The following is a 16,459-nucleotide window of genomic DNA, read 5'->3' on the forward strand; positions in this document are numbered from 1 at the left end:
AGTATGGAAATCAGCAAGCTAGGGCCTTTGGGTCCCGTCTAGCTAGCTATCCGTTTTTATAAATGGTTTTACTGGAGGATAGCCATCTCTGTCTCTCATAAGGCTATGACTTAGGAGCTTCAACAACAGATGTGACTGTTTGTGATGCTTGCTTTATGGCTCACAAACATAAGTTTGCAAACCATTGAACTGTAAGATGATCTTGTGCATGGGGGTTTACCCTTCAGTTTACCCTGGAGTCATCCTCACCCGGAAGGTGACTATTGTCAACTCAGATTGTAAAATGAAGCTCACAACCACTGCTTACAGGGACGAGGTCTCTCTAACTTGCGTGTGACCATTGTGTTTTTCTCTGAGAGCTCTTGGCATATAGTCGCCTTTCCTAAAGCCAGCTGGACAAAGCTGGGAAGGAAGTGATCTTAATTGAACATTACTCTACTTTGTGGCAAGCCACAGATCCCTTCAGCAGATGGGGGTGGTGTGTGGAGGGCATTGACCCCCCCCCCTACACACACAACGTAGGGAGCTTGGGAAGGATTAGATCAGGTTAGCCACTGGTTGGTAGTTTTATCTCTGGGAAGATAACTACAAAGCGTGAGCAATAAAGAATATCTCAGGAAAAAATGTAGACGTATTTGTTTCATGAGTGTTTCCTGCATGTTTGTACTTGTACCACTCGTGTGCCTGGTGTTCATCTCACCGTCAGGCGTATTCTAGATTTGAAAATATAGAGAGAGATCAACATACTTGTCTTTTAAAATATACAAAAGTTAAGTAACTGAATTCCATACAGCATATGAAAACTTTAATAAATGCCAAAATGGTAATTGTTCTTATAATAACAGCTGACTTTTATTTTCTCTAGGGAAGTATAAAAGCATTGCTGTGTCTCTAAAGTGAATTCTTAGGTAATTGATAGATGCACATTTACCACACGTAATATTTTAAGGTGTTATTTGCATAGGCTCTGGAGACTCCTACAGGTACTGCCTGAGGAGATAGGAAGTCAGAGAGACCTTTGAGAATCTGGATTCTTTACTGCAGACAAATAATTGTGCCCATGTTTTCCCACAGGGCCTTAGTGAACACTTATAAGTTACAGCCTACACCTGGAGTTCAGAAACTTGGCATTAGCCTTTTCTTTACTGTTGTGGACCATGTCAGCGATGAGACCCAGCGCCATCCTCCTACAAGGCAGTTCTTCACTTCATGCATCGAGATCTTGGGACAGGTAAGGCTCGTCCCGGCTGTTAGTCATGTGTGGACAGTCAGCGACTCCCCACAGGATCTTGACTGCCTACAGGCAGAAGCCTCTTGAGAACTGTTGGCTTCCTTGGATGTCGGTAGAATTTTTGGCATAGAATGTTGCTTCTTCCACAAGAGAGAATAAGTTATTCATATTTGAAAGGCTAGGGAGACATTAGATTTTGGCATAGATTGTTGGTATTATTAACAATTACATTGTTAAAGTTTCTTTATCATTTGCAAAATAGTTTCCAATTAATTTTTAAAGTTTGTCCTCACTCTGACTCTGTATAGTTGATACCATTCCCATGATATTCCTTGTCGAATGAATCCTAGTGGCATAGCCTGTAATTCTGCTACTTAGGATCCCAAGTTCAAGGCCTGCCTAAGGCTACAGAATAAGTTCCAGTTCAACCTGGACAACTTAGTAAGACATTGCCTCAAAAAAGTTATGGGTCAACAAACAAACCCCCGAAAAAGGTAGGGGTCACAGGTCAGTGATAACGTACTTGCCCAGCATGCGTGAGAGACTTAAGTCCAGGCCCCAGTATTGCTGTTTATTTAAAACATTTCAAAATCTATATTGCGTGTGTGTGTGTGTGTGTGTATGTATGTATGTGTGTGCATGGAAGCATGTGTGTGTGTGTGTGTGTGTATGTATGTGTGTGCATGGAGGCTAGAGCTTGATCACTTCCTGACTTGAGACAAGTTCTATCGCTGACTGTCAAGTTAGGCTGGTCACCTTGTGATTTCATGTCTCCACCCCCAGCCTCTGTCAGTCTCAGGCGCACATGTGTAGCTGCTACATTTGGCACTTCCTGTGGATGCTAGGATTAGACACAGGTCCTCAGGCCTGCGTAGCCTGCATTCCTTTCCCAAGCTGTTTCCCCAGCTCGCTGCAGCTCAAGTTCTTTCTAATTATGTGCCTTTTGATGTGCTTATTGGCAGTGTGTGTGTGTGTGTGTGTGTGTGTGTGTATGTGAGAGTGTATGAGTATGTGAGTGTGTGTGCATATGTGAGTGTGTGTGTATATGTGAGAGTGAGTATGTGAGTGTGTGTGCATATGTGAGTGAGTGTGTGTGCGTATGTGAGTGAGTATGTGAGTGAGTATGTGTGTGTGTATATGTGAGAGTGAGTATGTGAGTATGTGTGCATATGTGGGTGAGTGTGTGAGTGTGTGTGCATATGTGAGTGAGTGTGTTGAGTGTGTGTGTATATGTGAATGAGTGTGTGAGTGTGTGTGTATATGTGAGAGTGAGTATGTGAGTATGTGTGCATATGTGGGTGAGTGTGTGAGTGTGTGTGCATATGTGAGTGAGTGTGTGAGTGTGTGTGTATATGTGAGTGAGTATGTGAGTGTGTGTGTATATGTGAGAGTGAGTATGTGAGTATGTGTGCATATGTGGGTGAGTGTGTGAGTGTGTGTGCATATGTGAGTGAGTGTGTGAGTGTGTGTGTATATGTGAGTGAGTGTGTGAGTGTGTGTGTATATGTGAGAGTGAGTATGTGAGTATGTGTGCATATGTGGGTGAGTGTGTGTGTATGTGACTGTGCTGTGTGTGTGCTGATTAATTTCCTTTGTACATTTTTTGGGTTTTGATTGAAAGAGTTCTTTGGATGATTTTTAGCTAGTGCTTAGAAAACAATATATTTTTCTAGTTCACTTTTCTTTCATTTTATGATTCTTTTGTCTTACTGAAGTTAAAATTTTAATATAGCCATACCATGAGCCCTGCCTGTTGTTACTTCTGTTGTGATCAACATTAGCAAAACCTTCCTAACCGGTGCTGCTTAGTCGCTTAGATTCTAGTGCATTTTAGCCTTTGAGCCACATTAATTTAGTATTTTCATTATTACTATTATTATTATTATTATTATTATTGAGACAGGGTCTCACTTTTTAGCTCTGTATAACAATGAATTCACTATGTAGACCAGGCTGTTCTCAAACTCACAGAGATCCCCCTGCCTCTGCTTCCCTACTGCTAGGATTAAAGGTACATTATTTGTGATATCTTTTTATTTTATATTTTTGTTTATAAAAAATTATTTCACCTTATTTAGTGCCCTTGAAGACTGACTGCTTAAGATAAGAGGAAAGGGGAAATTGAGGGCCCACTTCTCTTTTCTTTCGCCAGGTGTTTATTAGCGGCACTAAGTCCGAGTGCAGGAAGCTGCTTCAGACCATCCTGAAGAACAGGCGGCTCTGCTCGCTGCTGTCTCCTTTCTTCACGCCCAATGCTGCACCCACCGAGTTCATCCAGCTGTATGAGAGAGTGGTGACTTGTCTGCGAGAGGACAACAGCGACGTGATCTTCATGCTTCTCACCAAGGTGCTCGCTCATGGTCGCCTGGGCAGCGTCAGAAACGGCTGCCGACTTCCGGACCACAGAGCCACGGAGATTGGTCACGAGTCCTGTACATACTGCATGACTGGCTGTACTGTATAGACAGTCTCATTGCACATAGTGTGACTCCCCAAAGGATCAGATCCCAGGCGTTCTTTAAAAGCTTAGTACAGTCATGAAATATTCCTAATAGGAGTTTAATAATCCTTTTAAACTTAATTATCTTGAATCTGTAACTATGTCTGTTTGATCTGCGAGTTATAATGTGTCAGACTCTCATGTTTTGAATAAGCCCAGTCTAAGTGAGCTTCCCTTGTCCTCTTTTTGAGTAGCAGACTCTGAGAGCATGCAGTGACTTAAGTAGTGGAGACTGTCAGCTCTGCTTCAGCTCTTCATCCATGACACCGATGAAGCAGTGGGACTCTGGCACTTCTTAGGGCTAAGAGACTAACAGCAGTCCATAGCAGAGGCGAATATATTTTATAGTACAGAAAATTGGGAGATTCCAGCAGTCTGAAGTTTTATAAGCTTAGGTAGGTAACTGTGTCAGCAGAACCATGGCTGCTACATAAGCTCTTAGTGCTGCTTGGCTCTGACACTGTCACGGGAGGGGCCAGGCCTCAGAGGGACCGTGTGGGAAGGAAGTGTAGAATTCTATAAACAGAGTGGAATTGTACATCCGTAGTGAACTGGCGGTCAGTGGAGGGTTTCTGTTCTTGTTTGGTTTTGTTTGCAGTGCTAGGTGTCAAACCTAGGGCTGTGAATGTTCAAGGTGAGTGTTGTATTTCTGATCTCGGCCTTACCCCACCCCGAGAAAAGTTTGACACTGAGGAGGTAGAGGCTCTGATGGTTTTCCCTCCGAGCTCAGGGAGTGAGTGGTGACGATGGCTTCGTGGTGCCCGTCGCTCTTCTCCACGCACATTGTAGTTGCTGTGTAGTGGACAGGTGCTGCTAGGCCGTCTTTGGTTTTAAAATTTGCACAGACCTCTCTGCTGCATCTAATTTTCTAACATAAATGAAATGGCTTCTTGTTTCTGTTTCTTTTTAGTTCGATATTCAGCAGTGGTTAAACAGCACTAAGCCGCCTCTGTCTGACCGCACCAGGCTCCTGGAGTCCATTCACTTGGCACTCACTGCCTGGGGCCTTGAACCAGAGGAAGATATTCTGATGCCATTTAATCTTTTCTGCAAGCACTGGACTCATCTCCTCCTCTACCAGTTCCCTGACCAGTACAGTGACGTCCTCAGGCTGCTGGTGCAGAGTAAGTGTCTTCATGCGGTCATGATGGAGAAGACCTCAGTGAGCAGTAGATAGCAGTTACCGCTCCACGGGTGCCATCTAAACATGTTAAGATGAGGCCAGAGGGATGGCTCAGCAGGTAGTGCTTGCCCCTCAAGCCTGATGACCAGAGTTCAGTTCCTAGAAACCATGGTGAAAGGAGACATGTACGCACGCACGCATGTGTACATACACACACACACACACACACACACACACTACACCACACACACCACACTCACATTAATAAAATTTCCCAATCACTGTAGGAGGGTAGAGTCACCCCTGCCCTCACCTTCCAGTCCAGCGGCTTCAGTGGCTTCAGCGGCGCTCACTCCCACTTAAGTCACTTTTGTTGTCTCTTTACTTTGATCTTCTTATAACTCGGATCCCTAAAAATTTGGTTTGGACCATCATTGTCATCATTGTCATCATTGTCATCATTGTCACAGTCACCACCACCACCACTTTGTAAAGCACACATGTTTTTTGATTCGAGTTGTAAAAGTGATTTGGGAAAAACAGACCTGCTGTCTCTCTTTCTCCAGGCTCTGCAGAGCAGCTGCTGAGTCCCGAGTGCTGGAAAGCCACTTTGAGAGCCCTGGGCTGCTATGCCCCAAGCAGCCAGCAGGGAGCGGCGTCTGTGGAGAGCTCTGGGCTTCACAGTGCCTCTGGTGTTCTCCTGTCAGACAAGCAGGTGTGTGGCTTTTGCTCTGACAGTTGTGTGTTCTTTTCCATTTCCCTCGCTGTGAAATTTTAAGCAATTGGAGCACATTTAAAAGCTGGTGTTTTTGTTTTCTGTTTTGTGTGTGTTCATGTAAGAGCTCCATGGTTTTCTTTCACTTTTGCTTCCACTGTCCCTTGCCTAGACTGCTTTTCTCTTGTGTTCCTGCATGTAGTTCTATCCCTATCTGAACAGAGCAACACAAGCGTTCCCCCTGTAGAAACCTTCTGTCCCACCTAAGGTCATCTGATTCATCCCTGAGACCACCAGGGTCCCACAGAGCCCTTCAGTCTTATCAGCTTTATCTGTGGTGGCTTCACATAAGAACATAACTGAAGACAGGTATGGTGGCACACACCGCTGCAGTTGTAGATCAGGAGGCTCAAGCCTTTTGAGTTTGAGACCAGCTTGGCTTGCCTGTGAGACCTCACCACCTAAACCAAAGAAGTAAACAAAAACAACCTCAAAAATAAGGAAAATGTGAGAATTTATTTGAAATAGAAGTTCCATTGCTTTAGGGTTTTCAACCTACTTTTTGTTTTTTTCTGTCTTTTTGTAGTTCTGTCAAAACCCTATATTCCCTTTGCAGTCTGTCACGGCACTGTGCTATAGGCTTGAAGGCCTGGCTTGGGGTGGGTGCTTTCCTGCTGTTCATGGTTCTCAGGTTCATCTCCAGCAACAGGAAGAAGAGAGGGAGTGGGGAAGAGTGCCACTCTCCAGCAGACAGTCAGTGAGCAGGTTTGGTCGGCCATCTCTTCTAGGTAACAGAGACGGTACAGTGGCTCTCTGACTTCTTTTATAAGTTGCGGCTCTCCAAGTTGGACTTTAAAAGCTTTGGATTATTCTCAAAGTGGAGTCCTTACATGGCTGATGTGAAGACATTTCTGGGATACCTTGTGAAAAGGCTGACTGACTTAGAAATAGCCTCCTTGTCCCAGGACCCAACTGCCAGCAGCAAAGAAGGTAGTGTGCGTTGAGTGTGTGGAGAAGCGCTGCCTTCTGTAGAAGGGGCTGGAAGTAGATGTGTCAAGAGATTCCTCTCAAATGTCAAGGAAATGCAATAGGAACATGTGGAACAGGGGTGAGCCCTTATACTCACCATACCTACAGTAGTTGACAGTGAATAGAAGATGCTTGCTGTAGCTTGTCTGGGCCCCGCCTTGGTGGGCTGGGGGTGGGGTGCAAAGAGGTGTGTATCTGTTGTCCACCCCTCTTCCTGTCCTTTAGCTAGTTGTTATCATTATGGTCTGAATAGAAAGCATTTATCTTGGAAAATGTACATTATATAATTATCTGTGTTGTAAAAATTAAACTCAGGTCATTGTAACAAATGAAGAGACAAGCATGCATGGCTGTACTAACTGTACCGCTTCTGTATCAGCAATGGCTAGCACAGACAGGGAGGAGCAGGTCTCCGCACATTTAGGGTAAAATGTAACAATGTAACCGATGGCCGGAGAGTAGGGTAAAATGTAACAATGTAACCGATGAGCTCCTTACGCCTGTCTGTCACGCTTGTGCTGTTTCAGTGCTGAGGTCCCTGCACGCGCAGATCATCCAACTCTTTAAGCCCTGGATCCTGGTTTTAGAGGACTCGGAAAGGTAAAGGGCTCCATGTACTCAGATGACTCTTTGAAGTCTATTTACTTAAAGTCCTAATGATGCTTAATATAGGTCGTGATGATTTCACAGATTGAATTTTAAAGTAGTGACATATAAATTGATAAATAAAGTCAAGACATTTTAATTTATGTAATTCATTTGGGTAATTAGTGTTGTTTTCTTAATATTCATTTTGCAACAAAGTGAAACACTAATTTCCAGTTTTCCACAGTAAGGAAGTTGAATGTGTTTGTATACTTAAAAAATGTTCTTTTTTTTCTCTATAAAGTAGCTTTATAAATATTGGTCTCAGCATTTTCTGTGAACTTAGCTATTTTTGGAATTAAGTAATATATCAAATTAATGGGTTGGGAATGAATCCTTAGTCAGGTAACTCTGCAGTTAAAGAAAAGCATTGATTCACAAGCGTGTAGAATATACAGAGCCATAAAGACGCTGTCAGTGGTGCTGCGGGCAACTGCTCTATAAGCTTACAAATAAGCTAGATGAACCTAGGTCTATAGAAATGACAGCAGGGCAAATGCCGTGTTTATAAAGTGTCCTTTGAAACATTAATGCCTTACTCAAGTCTCCTAGCTGGTTCATGATTGCCAAAGTGGGGCCTGACTTCAGGTCGTTGTGTCCAGGTTCTGTGCTACCCAGGAGCACATGAGAGAAACCTGGGCTGTGGAGCTTTGCTTTTCCTGGAAGACAGTCTTTGAATACAACGTTAGCTTCAGAGCTGTATAGGGACTGGCTTCATAATAGGTTTACAGTTTGTTAATTTCTACAATTATGGAGCTTATTGATATTGAACTTTCTAGATGCGAGGCAGTTTCATATAAAGGAGTTCTTTGTGAGGGCTAGATGGCTCAGTAGTTAAGAATGCTCGCTTCTCTTGCAGAAGACTGGAGTTCAGTTCTTAACACCTATGACAGGTGGCTCACAGACACCTGTAACTCCAGCTCCAGGGAGTCTGTCGTCCTCTTTTTGGTCAAATATGTACGCATGTACAAGCATGGAGGCGCACACACAAAGAGGAAAAAAGTTCTTTGGTTACCTCTTGTGGTAAATTTAAGTCATTTGTTTGTTAACATGAATTTTATTTCATTTTTGTTCATGATCTGAGTAGAGGTAAATTATTGTTGGCTTGGCAAAATGGCACAGTGTGTTCAGAAAGGCACTTGCCTCCGAGCTTGAAGCCCTAAGTTTAGTCCCCGGAGCTCACATGTAGAAAGAGAGAGCCTACAAGCTGTTCTGTGTCCTCCATGAGCACACGTCTAGGTGTTGGTGGTGCTGGCCCAGAGGTAGAGGAGGGAGAAGCAGCTAGCGGCTGCTGTTGCGCTTGGAGCTTTGAAGGGCACCGAGTGTACTTTGGGCTCCATAGCTAGCGCCTTGGACAACTACTGGTCTGAGACCTAATGCTGTCCTGTGCAGTTTCATTTCTGAAGCATGATTTTCTTTTCCTCTACAGTAGCCACCAGCGACATTACCCGTGGTTGGAGAGTGACACTGCGGTGGCCTCCAGCATCGTGCAGCTCTTTTCTGACTGTGTCGGCTCATTGCACACGAGTTTTAAAGGTAGGAAGGTGTCATGGGTGCCTGCTTCCTGTGCCTTCCTCTTCACTGTCACTGGAAGACAAAGAAGCAGACAGGAGACAGGCCTCTGCTCCAGTCTTTTACGAGAGGTTTCTGAGTTCCACAGATAGTCCGTTGACTATTGCATACTACCAGCTATACTCTAGAGCATCCTCGCTGGTTTCCATAACAACAGGACTAGTTGGTACTCTAACCCAGTAAGACGTGGAAGTTCTTTTCCTTGCTGTTTCCCACTTCCTTCCTATTCCCTTCTTCATGTGCTTCTTCATGCTTACACCTTCATGTAGATATGTGGAGGCCTGTGTTGACATCTGCCTCTGTCATTTTCTACTTTTTGTCTGTAAGACAGGGACCCTGACTGAAGCTGTCTGTGTTGGTTAGACTGTCTGGCTAGCCAGCTGCACAGGTGGCTGGGAGCAGCTCTTCAGCTCTGGGTCGCAGGCACACACTGCCCTCACCTCCCTTTCTGTGGTGGTGTGAGTCTCAGCTCAGGCTCTGTGCTTGCACAGCAGCCTCACTGACTGAGCCGCCTTCTCAGCTCTCATCTTTTTACTGAGAGGAATCCTAGGGCTGGAGAATTGGCTCAGGAGTTCAGACACTGCTGCTCTTCAGAGAACCTGGGCTCAAATTCCAGCACTCCCATTATGGCTCCCAGCCATCTGTTGAGTTCCAGGGAATCTAACACCTCTTTCTTACCTCTGTGGCCACTGCACACATGCGGCGCATAGACATGCTAGACAAACACCTAGCCACATAAAATAAAAATGAATTAAAAAGCCAATGTGAAGTGAATTCATCATGATTTAATTTGTGTGTGTGTGTGTGTGTGTGTGTGTGTGTGTGTGTGAGAGAGAGAGAGAGAGAGAGAGAGAGAGAGGAAAGTTGGTTGATTGATGTGTCTGGAGGAGAACTTGTGGAAGGTGGAAGTTGCCTTCCTCCCACCCTGTGGCTCCAGGAACCCACCTCTGGCTGCCATGCTCAGCAGCTGCACCTTTAGCTGCTGAGCCACCTTGCCTGCTCCTGTCCTGCCTAATTTTACATTTCTCTGATAGTTGGTGATAGTGAGCATTTTTTATGCACTTGTGGGTCATTTTTATGTTTTGTGTGTGGTTTTTTTTTTTTTTTTTTTTTTTTTTGAAATGTTGGAATATTTTCTTTGGAGGAGTTCTTTCAAGATACTAAATGAAGAAAGAGGCACTAATGGGGTGAGATTGGAGACCTGTGAGGGCAACATGCTGTAGATATGGACTTGGGTTAAAAGCTGTTTAGAAGTTTTGAAGAAAACACTAATCACTTTGAGAATCTTAGACTTTTAAGCTCAGCATTTCTTTTTCTTCCATCTCCTTTTTTTTGAGCTGTATTTTCTTTTAAAATTGTAGACAGGCTGTTGCCAGGCGATGAGGGAGCCCTGCGGTTGCACCTGCTGCACTACTGTGAAACATGCACAGCACCCAAGATGCCGGAGTTCATTCTCTATGCCTTCCACAGTGCATACCAGAGACTGGAGTGGAAGGACCTGCACCCTGACCAGAGGCTCATGGAGGCCTTCTTCAAGGTTCGACCCTTGATGGTGTCTCCTCTTCAGTGTGGGCACATTTCTGTGTCACATTCTAGTACACATTGTGGCAAGCAGCAGCCTGTGGGCATTCTGTTGCTGTGTTGATGGATGATTGAGAACATCTCTTAAGCTGATTTTAAAACCCAGAGGAAGGACTTTGGCTCTGCTAGGTTGTTATCATCTAGCTTTAGAAATAACTGTGTGAGTCCCTGGCTTACCAACCGAAGCTTGCTCAATCCTGGGTAGTGATTAGTTTTCGAGGGTAAAATTGTTAGAACTACTAGTGAGTGTCATATGGCAGAAAATGTGAATCTGTCTGTAAGCAAACTTCAAGTTGATCTCAGCAGTTGTGCAACTGAATAATTAGATTGTAAGAGATAAAGTCATTGTGGCAATCAATGACACATCATGATCAAAGAAGGACCTAGAATAATCTGAAGGATGGGCCAAGCAATGTGCATGTGAGCCTTTGCAACAGAGGGCCACAGTTCCTGGAGCCTCGGGTGAGTTCAGCAGCGGGCAGAGGTGGTGCCTCCCTTCCTCTTGGGAACCCGAGGGGAAGTGGCTTGCATGGTCACTCCACCCCATCTGCTCATTATTCACCAGTTGGTTTGTGTTTTCTCCTTAATGTCATACTTATTACCGTTGAGTCATTTCAGGGCTTTAGTTGATACAGATCTGTAATTATTTATGATGATCACTAAGACACAATAATTTACAATGATTAGTAAAATGTACTGGAGCCTCCGGCATTTCTTGTGAAGCCCTACCTAGTACTGCTCTAGGCAGCCGCTCGAGCGCCAAGGAAGCTGGTCCTGTGGAGTAGCTGAGCCGCAGGTCCTGACTAGATACTTCATCAACATGTGAGAGAACCTTGGCTTAATGGCCTGTAAGGCAGCATTTAACTGAGGGGATGCCGTGGAAGGCCAATTAAACTGTGGGTAGCCTGTCAAGGAATGATGTAGATTCTGTCTCTAAGAGTTTACTTTAAGGATTAGATAGCTTTGACCTGCCCAGAAGCTGGGAGTCTCTAAATTGCAAGGCTGATGGCAAGGTTGGAGAACAGATTATAAAAGGATAAAGAAATATCTTCCAAGAGGGAGCAGGTGTGAGTCACCACCAGACTCTACTCTCATTGTTTTATAAGTAGAATGGAGCTTTTAATATTAATCCTCAAAGAGAAATTTATAGCACTCTATTTATTAAGATAAACAAATGAGAAATACTGAAGTAGGCCATAAAATAAGACTTTCAGATTGATTAGGTACTTAAAGTACACCCCCAAGAAAACCTCTGACTAGAGTTTAGGCATTAGATTTTAAAGACCAGTCATGTGGAGATATTTATAATGCAGTATCATGTTGGAAGTTCACGTTAATATTTTATACCCTATGTGGTAATTCCCTAAGTGTGGTCACAGGGACCACATGATGAGCATCAGAAGGGAGTGTGCACAGCCTACTTCTAACTCCATACCTGGGAAGTCAGCGGCTTGGGTGTGCCAGCCAGCAGGGGTTCTGAGATTGGAGAACTGCTGACTAGCAGAGCTCTGCTTGCCCTGTTCCAGCTCACCCGAGGTCCCGACAGTCGCAGGTCCATGGGCTCGGTGTCAGGGGCGTCCACCGGGTGGGGGTTGGGGTCAGAAGGTCATTCTTCTGTTTAGAATTCTAGAGCAGGCAGTGCAGTACCAATGTGCAAGCTCAGGAATGCACATGTATGCTTGCCCTGAGAGGAAGTGCTGACCTTAACTTGAGTTTACATAATAGAGATTATCAGCGAATATTTACCATCTGAGGAAAAATATGTATAAAAATGTGTAAAAATGGGAAATACTTCCCATAATAACGTCATTATTTCCATTTTCAAGATCTATTAAACAACTAATGCTGTTTGTTCACTTCAGGTGGAACGTGGAAGCCCCAAGAGTTGTTTCTTGTTTTTGGGGTCTGTACTTTGCAGAGTCAACTGGGTTAGTGTGCTGTCTGACGCCTGGAATCCCAGCCCCCTTCCCGAAACCCAGAGCATGGCTGTCTGCCTCCTTTTCATGATGGTTTTACTAGCAAAGGAGGCTCAGCTCGTTGATGAGACAGTAAGTCTAGGGGTCTGGGATGAGCTTTGGCTTCTTAGCCTGTCGTTGTCTCCTGATGATCTTTTCAGATGTTTCCGTAACTCGTCACATAAGCTGGACCCTCACCTGCTTGCTCGCTTTCCTGGATAGCTCACATTCTAGTTCTAAATAATCAAGGGAGCCTCACTGAATTAGAGTTATGTATTTTTAGTTCAGACTGCTGCGTTTTTCTTGAAGTCAGTGTTGCTGTGTACTACAGAGCTCCTCTGAGTTCTTGTCAATCTTACCTGTGACCTTTGCTGTGACCTTGGCTGTCGCCTTCCCTTGGTGCAAACTTGAGGACCTCCTTCCTCGGTTCCTTTTCTGTTTTTACCATAGCTGTTCTCCCCCACAGAGTCACTAGAGACATAGATTTGTAGGGAAATGAATTTAAAACAATTTGTCTTCCATTTTCAGGATTCACCTTTACTGAGTCTCCTTGGACAGACAAGCTCACTCTCATGGCATCTTGTGGACCTTGTGTCATACCAGAGTGTGCTGGGTTATTTCAGCAGTCATTACCCACCGTCCGTCGTCCTGGCAAATGATTGTGCCTCGGAACTGATAGTTAAGCTGCTAAAAGTGTCTGCAGGGCTTTCTGTTCATGCTGACGGCCGGAAGCCTGTGGTAAGTTAGAAATGTAGTTTAAAAGGTGGGGCATTATTTAGGCTCAGAAGTCAGATATGTGCAAGGATGGTTAGCCATGACTCTGTGACTCCCTCCGCAGAGGAAGCTGGGGTGTGTGCTGCTGTGTGCTCACAGCCTCCTGGGTCCTTTGTCCAACTTCTCATTTAAGTGCAAGGACCCAGGCTGACCAGAGGTCGGGGGGGGGGGGGGTCGGAAACAGCAGGTGGCGAGCTTTAAAATCACAGTGTCTTAGCCTGCAGAGTGGCATAGCCACAGACACATCTTTTGGGCATCTAGTAGAGGTCCTCTGTAGCTTCCTGAGCTGTCTGTCCTCTACTGCCCAAGGGCCACGCTGTGGTCCCTAATAATCCAGCTAACATTTCCTGCTCAGATTCATTTGACGATTCTCCCACCCTCCTCCCTTTTTTGTTAGGACATAGTTCCAAAATGTCAGGCTTTCACCCATCAGATGGTTCAGTTTCTCAGTGCCTTGGAACAGACTGGAAAAATCACCTTCCCAGCACTGGAGCAGGAAATATCTAAGCTGTTGGATGATATCATTATCTTTAACCCACCCGGTAAGTGACCAGTGGAAACCGTAGACTCGTGTAGACAGTGATTCTTTCTCTGTCTTAGACTCTGTGAGCTGAGAAGGCCGGTCAAGGACTCATATTCCCGATCCAGACCTTCAGTGATTTGGACAGCAGGGCCAGCCCCTGGGGGGAGGCGGCAGGGTTACAACTGGGGAGAGGTTGACTCTCCCCTATGCGCATTGAAGTGACCTGGGCTGAAGTGAAAGCTGCATAAACACAATAAAAGATGTAGGTGACAGGAGATCTGCGGGTCAGCTGTCAGAAATTCCGAGTCACCTGCTGGTTTGTTAAGACCTTTAATATGGAGCGCTTTGTCACGAGCCAGTGAGTAGGGTAGACAGCCTGACAGTTATGTCTGCTGAAAGTAACCAAGAATGCTCAATAAAATATATATATGTGTGTGTGTGTGTGTGTGTGTGTATAATTAATTTTTGGTAGAATGGTAAAAAGATAAGGAAGTTTGAGGCTGGAAATGAAGAGTGAGAGAGACCTGATGAAGGTGGACAGGGCACTCAGGAGGGGCTAAAGCAGCAGTCCCCAGCCTGTGGGGCAGCCCCTTTGGGGATCATATAACCTTCTCACAGAGGTCACATATCAGACATCATGCATATCAGATATTTACAGTATGAGTGATAACAGTAGCAAAATGACAGTTATGAGGTGGCAATGAAATAATTTTACAGTTGGGGTCAGCACACCATGAGGAAGTGTGTTATGGGGCCGCAGCATTAGAAGATTGAGAGAAGAACCATCAAGACCCAGGACCTGTCTGACATGGAAGCCTAAGGAGAGCCCCTGTAAGCACATGGAAGCTCAAGGCACCCTCCTGTGTGAGAATGGGCAGTGTGAGCTCATCCTATTGTTCTTGAAGAGTTCATGTGAGAAAACCAAAAGGGAAAGAAGTCAGTCAGTGCTGAGGGAGCTAGGGTTGCTCACAGGCAACCATGAAGGCTGAGGACTAGTGATGCCCTCCCTAGGAAGGGTGTGCTGGAGAGACCTGGAAGAGTAATGGAGTCGAGTCTGGCGAGGGCGTGCTGCAGCGTTGGCGCTAATAATCATGTGCAGCTTGTGGGAGGTTATCTGCTGGCCTTGATCCTGAGTAGGGAGGCTGAGGCAGCCTTGGATCTGTCTGTAAGAAGGCTCATCATAAATCAAAATTGCTTCTGCATTCATCTGAAACTAAGGTGAGGCTTTTATTATCAAGAGTGTTTATGCTCAGAAATGCATGAAAACATGCGTGCAGTAGCTATCACTCTCAAGTGTGTTTCTTTGTTTTTGTTTTAAAGTTTTGACTTGAAATAGTTTTTTCCAGTAACATCAGGTTAGGGTCCATTTTACACTGTACGTAGTGAATTTGCGTCAGTGGGCAGGACTTACCATTCTCACAGACATGAATACCAAGTCCTGTCGTGAGAAATAAGCAAGCCGCAGTTCTAGCCTCTTACCTTATTCAAGATAGCTAAAAATAATTAGCTAAAAGCAATGCTTGTTCAGTCAGTGAGACACATTTTCTGTTTTGAAAGTGATGTCCTCCACTCCCGTGACCTCTGGCCAGTGTTCTTGTGAAATGACATGAAAACTTGCTGTTTTCTCCTGCGAGCGTCTGTTTCCACCTCTTCGTATGAAAGACCCCTTGGGATTCTCAGTCCGTCTACTGTTTTGAAACTAAGGCGATATAACAGCTGTTATTAGGAACTTTGAAAGGGGAATTTCCTTACTCTTATGCTTAATTTTAAATAATCCTTATTTTGTGTAAATTACCACAAAACATGGAGCGTGGTGGGCTGAGTGAGGATGGAGGTCGGAGCTCTGGTGTGCGGTGCACGGCTGAGGCCTGAGAGTCACGTGCTCTATGTTTTCTTTGAGCAAAGGTTGGAGAATGTAGACTAATTATTCATATTCTGATAGGGAAGCTTTTTTTCTACCATCTCAGCATATGTCTTATTATTTGACTTTAAACATTTTTATATAATATGTTTTGATCATGTTTTGTCCTCTTTTCCAAATCCTCCCAACTCCTCCCCACCCCCTGCTCACCCAACTTTACATTCTTTCTTTGAAAATGAAAAACAAAAACTCCAAACTAAAAATCAAAACAAACCAGTAAGACAGAAAGTGCTTAAACAAACCAAAATGAAACAAAAAGCTCACCAAGAAACCCATGAAGTTCCTTTGGGGTTGGCCAACTCCTCCTGGACATGGGGCCTGCCCTGGAGTATGGGTGATATACCTGGGGGCTCTCCACTGAAGGAAACTGATTTTCCTCTGGCTATCAGTTGCAAATAGCTTCTGGGTTAGGGGTGGGGCCTTGTGCTACTTCTTCCTCTCAGTGCTGGGCCTCATCTGGCTTCAGGTCTAGGTGAACTGACATAGTCTTTGAGATTGTGTGTGCATCAGTCCTGCTATGTGTTAGACACTGCCGACCTGGAGTCATCTACAGTCTTTGGCTCTTAGAGACTTTCCACCTCCTCTTCTGTATAAATCCCCAGCCTCCAGGAGAGGGCTTTGATGAAGCCATCTAGTTCCTGGATACACACACACACACACCACACACACACACATACATACACACACACACACACACACACACACATACACACACACACACACACACACACACACGACCTTTATATTTACGATAAACCTTAATCCTCACTAGAGCTAGGCAGATATCTACCCTCTATGCTATTACAACCCATTTCCTATCTATAACACTGAGTTATTACTTACCATGTTTCACCTGGGCTGCTCTGAACTCCAATTGGCCAACCCTCAGG

The 16,459-nt window shown here is 44.7% G+C and overlaps 1 protein-coding gene across 3 annotated transcripts in view; it reads left to right on the forward strand.

The window, feature by feature from the left end:
• The window catches only part of Epg5 (ectopic P-granules 5 autophagy tethering factor), a 95,339-nt gene that overhangs the window by 67,295 nt on the left and 11,585 nt on the right, over nucleotides 1-16,459 (forward strand). For all 3 annotated transcript variants that reach the window (XR_015046075.1, XM_085833601.1, XM_085833602.1), the window contains 11 exons: nucleotides 1,075-1,231; nucleotides 3,384-3,578; nucleotides 4,642-4,855; nucleotides 5,421-5,569; nucleotides 6,358-6,559; nucleotides 7,126-7,198; nucleotides 8,673-8,779; nucleotides 10,177-10,352; nucleotides 12,259-12,444; nucleotides 12,880-13,089; nucleotides 13,523-13,667. Coding sequence is in view for 2 of the 3 variants with exons in the window: in XM_085833601.1 (XP_085689727.1) it covers nucleotides 1,075-1,231; nucleotides 3,384-3,578; nucleotides 4,642-4,855; nucleotides 5,421-5,569; nucleotides 6,358-6,559; nucleotides 7,126-7,198; nucleotides 8,673-8,779; nucleotides 10,177-10,352; nucleotides 12,259-12,444; nucleotides 12,880-13,089; nucleotides 13,523-13,667 (1,814 nt within the window). In the remaining variant the exon portion in view is untranslated. The remainder of the gene's footprint in view (nucleotides 1-1,074; nucleotides 1,232-3,383; nucleotides 3,579-4,641; nucleotides 4,856-5,420; nucleotides 5,570-6,357; nucleotides 6,560-7,125; nucleotides 7,199-8,672; nucleotides 8,780-10,176; nucleotides 10,353-12,258; nucleotides 12,445-12,879; nucleotides 13,090-13,522; nucleotides 13,668-16,459) is intronic.

Source organism: Mus caroli, unplaced genomic scaffold, assembly GCF_978045245.1.
Source record: "Mus caroli unplaced genomic scaffold, Mus_caroli_1 scaffold_19, whole genome shotgun sequence".
In the NCBI taxonomy this organism is placed as follows: Eukaryota; Metazoa; Chordata; class Mammalia; order Rodentia; family Muridae; genus Mus; species Mus caroli.